The sequence below is a fragment of the Drosophila gunungcola genome, assembly GCF_025200985.1.
Source record: "Drosophila gunungcola strain Sukarami chromosome 3L unlocalized genomic scaffold, Dgunungcola_SK_2 000005F, whole genome shotgun sequence".
Classification (NCBI taxonomy): domain Eukaryota; kingdom Metazoa; phylum Arthropoda; class Insecta; order Diptera; family Drosophilidae; genus Drosophila; species Drosophila gunungcola.
In genome coordinates this window covers 114,823-124,915 of record NW_026453180.1, presented here as the reverse complement: position 1 = coordinate 124,915, position 10,093 = coordinate 114,823, and the positions used below count along the sequence as shown (strand labels likewise).

General features: G+C 39.7%; 1 protein-coding gene across 3 annotated transcripts; it reads left to right on the top strand.

Annotated features, from left to right (window-relative positions):
- Positions 1–2,222: 2,222 nt before the first annotated feature.
- On the top strand, positions 2,223–10,077 carry LOC128259331 (acetylcholine receptor subunit beta-like 1). Of its 3 annotated transcripts, XM_052991643.1 has the most exons (7): positions 2,223–2,369; positions 2,432–2,574; positions 5,294–5,430; positions 6,284–6,438; positions 6,620–7,064; positions 7,666–8,265; positions 9,245–10,077. In XM_052991643.1, the coding sequence occupies exons 2-7, from the start codon at positions 2,511–2,513 to the stop codon at positions 9,407–9,409; spliced, it is 1,566 nt and encodes a 521-aa protein (XP_052847603.1). In that variant the 5' UTR covers positions 2,223–2,369; positions 2,432–2,510; the 3' UTR covers positions 9,410–10,077. The 3 variants fall into 3 exon arrangements, with proteins under 3 accessions (XP_052847603.1, XP_052847602.1, XP_052847604.1); XM_052991642.1 differs by lacking the exons at positions 2,223–2,369; positions 2,432–2,574 and having other exon boundaries at positions 2,582–5,430; XM_052991644.1 differs by lacking the exons at positions 2,223–2,369; positions 2,432–2,574 and having other exon boundaries at positions 5,353–5,434; positions 6,290–6,438.
- Positions 10,078–10,093: the final 16 nt, after the last annotated feature.

The following is a 10,093-nucleotide window of genomic DNA, read 5'->3' as shown; positions in this document are numbered from 1 at the left end:
TAATTAATTTATTTGTCTGTGCGAAAACAAACAAAAGAACCCACACACAATAACAATCCAAATGTTTATGATATCACATTACATTTTTATGCAGAATGACAGTGTTTTTTTTTCACACACAGTTTTGCACACAATGATTGTGGCTGGCCTTTTTTTTGCTCATTTATGATTAATGACAGTTTAAGAAGCGAGTGAGCAAAACACACTAATTGAATCATAAGCTGGAAGCGGCTCTCTAAAATTTAAAATGCCGCGGCATGCCTTGGCTCTTTCTTTGCATAACGACCCCGCCCAGTGTGTTTTTAGGTGATTTCTCCACCTTTTCTAGGCCATCTCATCCATCTCGGCCACGTAGATCAGCGGCTTACTAGTTTTTTTTTGTTTACTATTTAAGACGACCTTGAGCAAAGTGTTTCAATTGAATGCAGCGAAATAATTAACTAAAAATTTATGAAGATACAGAAATTAATTTGATGTAATTTGCGTTGGCGTTGCCATTGATTTTATCGCTCTCTAGTGGCGAGGAAAAACCTGCCTCTTGGCTGCTGGTGACACCAAAATGGCACCCAAATTGCGCCAACCGAGCCGCACAAAGGCTTCAAAGCTGTGCTTTTTATGCGCTCCATGGCGACCTTAGAGTTTTTTTTAGAGTTTTTGCCCAGCGCAGCCGCATGTCTCATAACTTGCACGTTCGTGGCCTGAGTTTTTCGTCTTTCGTCTTTCGTTGCATTGTATTGCGCTGTCATGCGCACATGAAAATCATCATCAGCAAGCCGGGCCAGCCAAACGCCGAAGAAAAACCACACGGAAAAAAGAGATCGTTTTTCACTATAAACTATCGGGTCAAAATATATCAAGTTCAATCAATAGGTTTGTAAAAACTTTGATTATATGCTTTGCATACCGAAGTCTCATTTTCTTAAGCATTGTATTTTTAAATGAGTTTTTAAAAATGCAAACTTAATATACAAGCTATTAAATAAATAAATATTATATTCAGTTTGCCTTTTTTAATCTTGGTATTAAAAATTTATGATATTTTTTATCACTACTCATATATCATTTATTTATGTTGTGTATTAGCAATATAGTAAAATTTATATTATTCAACAAAATACATATTTATACTTTCTAATTGTATGGCTTAAAAATATAATCAAATAGTATATAATTTTTTTAAGTGCATTAAAGGCAACTACAGCAACACCATCAAAATCAGTAATGTAAAAATATGCTTTCATTACCAAATGTCTAGCGCGCGAGTATTAATACATATGGCATGTATAATGTTTTCCTTTGGGCAACTCATCGTTGTCTCTTTTCAGTTTTTTTGTGCAGAGAATCTTTAAACGCTTTTCAGTCTACATTGTACTTGTTTTTTCCCCACCCTTAATAGATTAAATAAATTGTGCAGCTATCAATCAATTCACGGAAGTTTTTCAATCCACCCATCTATTTGGCAATATAATTCAAAATGTAATTAAAGGTTGAGACAAGTGTTGATGGCTGAATGAGTTTTGGAAACCGAAAAGGTCAAAAATTATTGCCTTACCATAGAAGACCTATGGAAGAATGGGCTTGCATTATCAAATAACTGGAACAAATTTAGCTCAATTGTAGTTTCATTTTGTAGATTTTTTAAATAGTACCTTGGCAACTTAGTGCAAATTTATTTAAATCATTTAGGCGCAATGAGAAACTGTGCTTTGCTAATGATACCCACCAGCGATTAGTCGCAGTCGAAACCCAGCTAAAAAAAAGCTATGAAACAACAAATTAAATGCCACGCCCACATGACCTTTTGAGGCGTTGCCTTTGTTCATTATTTTTTGTTGTTTCTCGCTTAATTTATAGGCCCAAGTGTTGTGTCATAATTAAACATTTTTATAACACAATAAAGCGAGATTATCAGATAGCGGAAGCATTCTTCCATTTACTTTTCGCAATCACTGTGGTGGAAACTTTTTGAGGGCGGGCGGCAACCCTGGAGGCCAAGCACATGTAAACAAAAGTTATCAACAGCTGATAAGGCCAACTGCTTTTGTTTACAAACTAAAGATAGGTGGAAGGGTGGGTTACGGAAAAACATCTTTTGAAAAGAGAGTGCTTTCCTAATTTCACTCTCATTTATCCGGGTTTTTCGCGCCTGCGCCCTTTCATTTCTTTTCAGATTTGGCTGCTGCGCTCTAGAAAGTCAGAATCCCATTGATTTTTATCCAGAATCCCGAAGTAGAGTTCTTAATCCGCACCCAAACTGACGGCTCCAGTTCAAGACGAAAAGTTCGGAAAGAAAAATCATTAAAAAGCTGTTAAAATTAAGCAACATATTTAAAAAGAAATAACCAAAATCAAGAGAAGCTTGAGTCAAGGTGAAGTGTGCTATTTTCAAGACGTTCGACCGGGTCTAAGTCAGAGTTTTTTGTGTCTACAGTTTTGGGGCGTGGGCCCAGCCAAACCCGATAGCTCCAAATTTGGCCATGTCCCTGGAGTAAGTGAAAAGTGGAAAAAACATGGAGTCTTCCAGCAAATCCTGGCTGCTGTGCAGCATCCTGCTGATCCTGACAATTTCTTTGGGTACGTACTTTGGGCTGCGACGGCAAGGACTGGTTGTTCGCCCCGCCCCCTTTCGGGCTGGGGCGGTTATGTAATTAACGAAAAAAAAAAAAAAACAAAAAGAGGCCTTTAAAAATCTTTGTTAACTGTGCTAATCGTTTCCTAGACCCCGCAAACAAACAAAAAAGCCAACTATCTTTCTATTTCTCTTCTCTTAGCTAGCTTACGATTTTACAGCAATGATTTGATTTTTTTCTTAAATTTACGCTTTGCGCTGGCAGCGCCGCCTTAACAAGTTCTCCAAGCTCTCATTGCCAACCACCAAGAACCAACAACTACCACCACCGGCCCTTCAGCTCCTGGCATCCAACGTTTTGTGTATATAGCTTAGCCACACTACCCCCAAACAACAACAAAAAGAACAACAAATAATGTATAGCTACTATATCCAGTAGACCAGCAACCGCCACACAACCACCGACAAATCTCGACTTGCGATTGCCCCGATAATAAATGAGACTTGGAGAATCTGCCAAAGCGTCGCTGCTGCAGCGCTGCAAATGAAAAAAAAAAAAAAATACCGAAAAAATTATAACCGAATCACAACTGCGCTAGTCATCAACTCTATGTAAACTAACTATATGTTCCGTATTCTCAAGTAGAAACCCTCATAGCACATCCCGCACTCGACTAAGTGCCGCCCCACAGACTAGATCTTCTGCCATAGCTCTATCTTTAAATAGATTTACTTAACCCTAGCTTAGCTCTAGCTATCTATCTCGTTCTCTGTCTCTTGCTCTCTCTTTTTCGCTCCCGCTCTCTCCACAGTCTCTCCAATGCTCGACATCTATAAACTTCTGTACCTGAACCAGAAACTATACTTCCAGTACACCTGCATACTCGTCTTACTCTATGAATAATATTTATAAACATATATCCCCCAGCTATAATCGCTTTTGTAATTAAACCTTTCTCCAGAGTCCCCTCTGCATCTCTCTCTCGCTCTCTCTCTCTCTTTGACTGTCTATCTCTCTGCCTCTGTCCATACCCCCCCAAAAAAAAAAGTACCCATGACTGTGTATCTACGAAAAGCGTGGTAGCCAAGGTCCTTGAGGGACCCGCAGGATGGGTGGTGGCGTACAGCATCCCGACCGACCACCGCAACCGAAATGAACAGCAACCGAAAAGAAACAGAAAATGCAAATCAAACGAAAATGCAATGAACTGAACCAACAATGCATATATGCTACATATACGTGTATATAAAGATTTCTGTATCAACTGCCGAATCTTAATTCATACTCCTTCTCTTCTGAGCAGTCCAAGAAGTAACGAAAAGAAAAGCAAATAGAAATTGTAGTCGAATTTCGCATAGACAGAACCCCCCATTCAGGTTTAGAGTTATATTTGGTATATAAGAAACGAAAAAATATTAGTACATTCACATTCATTCGCATACACAGACACACACGCACTCAGACATTCGTTTAGTATTTGTCATCATAAATGTATACCCAACCCAAAAATCATATCGTTCACCTAGCGTTAAGTGCAGCTCCAAAAAGGAGTTTCGAAAGCCACGCACTCACACTGTAGCAGAAGCTGTCGTGCTCCATATATGAGACCATACACACGCACACACTCGAACGACAAGGATAACCCGGTCACACACACATGCGGCCGAGAGTGTGGGCCCCAGCATCTCTGAGCTTTCCTCTCCCTCTTTGGCACTCTCTCTCTCTCTCTCCCGCTCTTTCGAAGGACATTGCCGTATGTGTGACGTGAGCTTTTCCGGATAAAGCTCACTCAGCTGTCAAACAGAAAGGAAAACAACTGTAATAGGGACTATAGCCATCTCTGTCCCTGTAGAAAATAGAAGTGGAAACTCCCGTTAGAATATCCCTGCTGGGGCGCCAATATAATGTTTCACTTTGTTGAGCACATTTTACCGAACAGTTAGCTCTATAACCTTTTAACCTTAGTAATTTGTCGTGCCAGGACTCTAGGACTGTAAGAACCACGAGGCACTCGCATTAAACCATCCTCTATGTGGGGGGGTATAGCCCATTCCCCATCTCATAGTTCTTGTTTAATGCAAGTGCCTCCCATGCGGCGTATACTCAACGTAGGCCAGAACAACAGCAACAACATCAACAGTGCCACTTGCACACCACCACCACAACTAAAACCACCACAAATGACACCCACCTGCACTACCAAAAATACAGCCACTGAAAAATTAACCACAATCGAGCGGTTCTCATGTGTCGTCCATTTTTGTTTTACTTTCCCAATCAAAATTCCAAAGTGATGCTGAATTTGAAGACGATAAATCGGTATAAAGTCTGAGAATGCCTCTGTCCTATCTGCTCTCTCTCTCTCTCTCTCTCTTTCACTCTTCCTGTCTCTCTCTCTCGCTCTGTCTCTGTCTAACTCTATCTGTCTATAAGCTAAACCATCCCAAGCCCATTCAAAAAAAATTCTAAAAAAATGAACAACAAGAAAAACTTAAACAAAGAATACAACAACTTTGCTCATCCGTTCGTTTCTTTGTTTCTCTGTATTTTCTTGCATTACTTTTGCCTTTGGAAACCCTATGTGTTATTGTGTGCCCACCATTATGCTTTAATTAAACCCTATATTCCCTCCTCGAAATTCCCGAATGTTTGTGTACTCGCTTCCGTTTCTTGGGTTCGCTTCCGTTTCCGTTTCTGTTTCCGTTTTCCGTTGTGTTTTTTAGTCAGTGCATCCGAAGATGAAGAGCGCTTGGTGCGTGACCTCTTTCGAGGCTACAATAAACTCATACGACCCGTACAGAATATGACACAAAAAGTTGGAGTAAGATTTGGTTTGGCGTTCGTACAGCTAATCAATGTCGTAAGTGTTCTCAAAATCAAATTTGTCAATCAAAAAACAACCTGAATAATAACAATAAGATTATGCTAATAAAAAAAAAAAAACAAAAAACAAAAATCATAACTAACATTCGTAGAGTGTAAATGTGTTTTCGAGTTCTGTTCCTAACAAATTCTTCAGTTTCGTTGCTGTCATTTATCGTCCATATATAAAACCAAAAAAAATAACATATACACACACACACGCCCATTGACAGTCAGTAACACCCATACACACACACACACACACATGCACTGGCTGCTCCCTCCACCACGCCCCCCATCGCGGGAGATGGGTGGGGCGGGGGCGGGAGAAGGGGCGCATCCAAAGTTTTCAGTTTCGGTTATGCTTTGTAAATAATTACGTACACGTTGTCTTGACTTTGTATGTTTGTAGTGAACTTGATGCTAGTAAATCAAATACAAAATACAAATACTAACCCTAAACAATTAAGATTAAACAAGCAAAACAAACTAACCAACTAACTAACTAACTTACCAACTAAAGTAAAGCCACATGCGAAATAATGTCTTAACTGCCTTCCCACCCGCTCTCTCTCTCGATTTCTCGATTGTGTACGCCAAAATATCGATTCGATTTCGATTCGTTCCGAATCTCAAATGCAAATCGTACTATTACTCCGTACTTCGTACCGTTCTCTCACACCACCAAACCACCAACCAACCAACCAACCAACCAACCAACCAACCAACCAACTAACCAACCAACCACCAAACCACCACCATCTGATCACAAATCAAAACCGAAAAACAAAACGAATTCCCGAAAAAAAAAAAAATTCACAATAAAAACCGAAAATCGAAAACCGATCAAGAATGAGAAAAATCAAATTATGAAATCAAACGTTTGGTTACGTTTGGTTTGGTACGACTACCAGCTGCAGTGGGATGAGGCCGACTACGGCGGCATCGGGGTTTTGCGTCTGCCCCCCGACAAGGTTTGGAAGCCGGACATTGTGCTCTTCAATAAGTGAGTAAATGGCCATTTTCTCTAGCTAACCCATCTCAACTCCAACTCCAACTCCAACTCTGTACACTATAAGTCAAGAACAAGAAAACAAAAGAAAGCGTAGGCGAAAGTCGGAGCTTTTATCGTTACTATCGCTGTGAATGAATGCCCGAAATTAATATTGTACTTTTCCGCCCCCTAGTGCCGATGGTAACTACGAGGTGCGCTACAAGTCCAACGTGCTGATCTATCCCACTGGCGAGGTCCTCTGGGTTCCGCCGGCCATTTACCAGAGCTCCTGCACCATCGACGTCACCTACTTCCCCTTCGACCAGCAGACCTGCATCATGAAGTTCGGTTCGTGGACCTTCAACGGCGACCAGGTCTCACTCGCCCTGTACAACAACAAGAACTTTGTGGACCTGTCCGACTACTGGAAGTCGGGCACCTGGGACATCATAGAGGTGCCCGCCTATCTGAATGTCTACGAGGGCGACAGCAACCATCCCACGGAAACGGACATCACATTCTACATCATCATCCGCCGCAAGACGCTCTTCTACACCGTGAATTTGATTCTGCCCACGGTGCTGATTTCGTTCCTCTGCGTTTTGGTATTTTACCTGCCAGCCGAAGCCGGCGAGAAGGTAAGATTGAGATCGTTGATTGGTGATCAAATCCCGATTTTAGAGGGTAACATCTGGTCACGGGTGGGGTCAAGTCAAGAGTACTATACACTTTAAACAGATTTCTAATATCCATAACCCACCTAGGTATTGTCAAACCACATATTTCCCTCTAATTAATGATCAAAACATCTTTGTAAGCATTAATTAGCTAATCTTCAGCATCTGGTTTTTAATTTGGCTAATTCCAAAAAACAAGATTGATTAATTCCAATTCGCTACGCCGCTAAAGCTTACAAATTTGATAAGCGTCTAAAAAAATAGTTTTAATTGAGACATAGTCTTTTGTTTTCTGTTTTTTAGAATATTTAATTACTATTGTTATTATTTTAAAATTGCGTACTTATTTTTTGCTGATTCTGTAAGCCTAAAAGAGGACAAATTGAATCCTTAAAATAAATTTAAATAAATTAAAGCTAATTGTTAAAATTTTTAAGATAATATTTTATTCTCAGCAGTTATTTGGCTTTTTTTTCTTTAGAGCTTGGTACCTTTTTGAGCTGGTTTTTTAGGTGGGGTCACGGCCATTACCCGATCGGTTAATAACGATGTTTGTTCCCAGGTTACGCTCGGCATTAGCATTTTGCTGTCACTGGTTGTGTTCCTGTTGCTGGTGTCGAAGATTCTGCCGCCGACGTCGCTGGTGCTGCCGCTGATCGCCAAGTATCTGCTGTTCACCTTCATCATGAACACAGTGTCCATCCTGGTGACCGTGATCATCATCAACTGGAACTTCCGTGGGCCGCGCACCCACCGCATGCCCATGTACATCCGCTCCATCTTCCTGCACTACCTGCCCGCCTTCCTCTTCATGAAGCGTCCGCGGAAGACCCGTCTGCGCTGGATGATGGAGATGCCCGGCATGAGCATGCCCGCCCATCCCCACCCCTCCTACGGCTCGCCGGCCGAGCTGCCCAAGCATATCAGTGCCATCGGGGGCAAGCAGTCCAAGATGGAGGTCATGGAGCTGTCCGACCTGCACCACCCCAACTGCAAGATCAACCGCAAGGTCAACAGTGGCGGCGAGCTGGGCCTGGGCGATGGGTGTCGCCGGGAGAGCGAGTCCTCCGACTCCATCCTGCTCTCCCCGGAGGCCAGCAAGGCCACCGAGGCGGTGGAGTTCATCGCCGAGCACTTGAGGAACGAGGATCTGTACATTCAGGTGAGCAAGTAGGACTTGAGGCATCATGGACACTAAAAAACTAAGAAAAGAAAGAAGGGGAGCATTTTACTTTGGCACTGATACAAAAATGGAATAGTAAAAAATAAGTATCTGAATCTAAGCAATAAATTAAATACTAAAACTTAATTAAATCATTTAATATTCAAATATTTAAGTAATGTGAAAAATATTATTTCTATTTGTACAAAGTTAAGCTTAATTCTTAAAGTAAATTCACAAGTAAATACAGATTTTAAAAACACAATATATTCCTTTTCTTTAATTAATTTGTTGGTTGAACGATAAAACAAGTGCTTAAAAGATTTTCTTTAACATTTGCTAATTCAATTCTTTAATCATTATATAAAATAAATTACATCGTTTAGGAACATACTTTATTTCAATTTATCAGTTGATTTAATACTAAAATAGTAATGGCATAGTTATGAAATTTATTAAATTCACTTATGTTCACTGATAAAATCACTTAATCACAAATTACCGTAGTTGAAATATTAATAATTTCATATTAAAATAATGATGATCACTAAATTTAAATACTCAACTAATTTTACATAATTTGGCAACTGATTGAGTTATTAAGTCATAAACATTCCTGTATATTAGAGTAGTTATCAAAAATACTTTGACACAACTGTAGTTGTGGCAAAATCATAAAAAAGAGTTTGTTAAAATGTTTATAATATGGCAGCTAACAAAGTAATTTAATCATTGAAAACAGCTGAAAATATTGTATTAGCTAAGTTGAAGAGTTAAATTAATAGTAACTTCAAAATCATTAAAGTAAATACTAAATTAAGCTAAAAACCTAAAAATGGACAGCTGTTGTCAGGAAAACAAATTACAATATTGTAATAGTTATTCGATTAATTAATTATTTATAGTTAGATAATGATGACAATGACTTTAGTACTCACATTTTATTTATCTTCTGCATCGAATCCCATTCACACACTAGACTCGCGAAGATTGGAAGTACGTGGCCATGGTGATCGATCGCTTGCAGCTGTACATCTTCTTCATTGTGACCACGGCCGGAACGGTGGGCATTCTGATGGATGCCCCGCATATTTTCGAGTACGTGGATCAGGACCGCATCATCGAGATTTACAGGGGAAAGTAAGCGACAAGTGAGGACTGGGAGCAGCCAGGGGCTGAATGAAATGGTTAACAGCATTGCAAACGCAACAATAATAAGCAAAACGAGGTATTGAGACAGAAGAGAAACATTGAAAAATTGCGACAATTAGTGCGGATTTTTAGATTTTAATAATTAAAGAACACTAAACGATATTTGCTTGAGCAGAATTAACACCTAAAATAACTTACTAATATTAACTCACTTTGGTAAACACACGAATTGGAACACTGAACAACACACACACACTAAACAGTCGTCAAGTAAAACTAATAAGCAAATAATTCACCAGCAACAAATGTTAAACAAGTAAATCAAAAAGACAACAACCTAGTGGAATTGTGAGTAAATTTATTATTTTTAAAACGAACTTAGCTAATATAGACATATATAGAATGAAGTTTAGTTTAAGTGCAATAAACAGCGGGACGACCGTTTTCCACGAACTTGTTATTATGTTGTGCCGAACTTAATCATAAGTAATCCAGTTTTACGCATGAGATTTAAGAATGGAAAATGGAAACAGCCCCCCAATCAATTTGTAAATGCTTCTCAAAAGCGATCGCAGCTAGCATAAAGATCGTCTTAATCGGAGGCCCAGGCTGCCAAGCCGGAGCCAAACATGAAACCAATAAAAATGCAAAGTTAATTAACTGAACCTGACTATTT

Excerpts from the sequence above, each read along its gene's own strand:
- LOC128259331 (XM_052991642.1), top strand. The coding sequence starts at position 5,044 with ATGAACAACAAGAAAAACTTAAACAAAGAATACAACAACTTTGCTCAT. Across the intron at positions 5,431-6,283 it reads TCGTACAGCTAATCAATGTC|AATGAGAAAAATCAAATTAT; the intron begins GTAAGTGTTCTC and ends AAACCGATCAAG. Across the intron at positions 7,065-7,665 it reads CAGCCGAAGCCGGCGAGAAG|GTTACGCTCGGCATTAGCAT; the intron begins GTAAGATTGAGA and ends GTTTGTTCCCAG.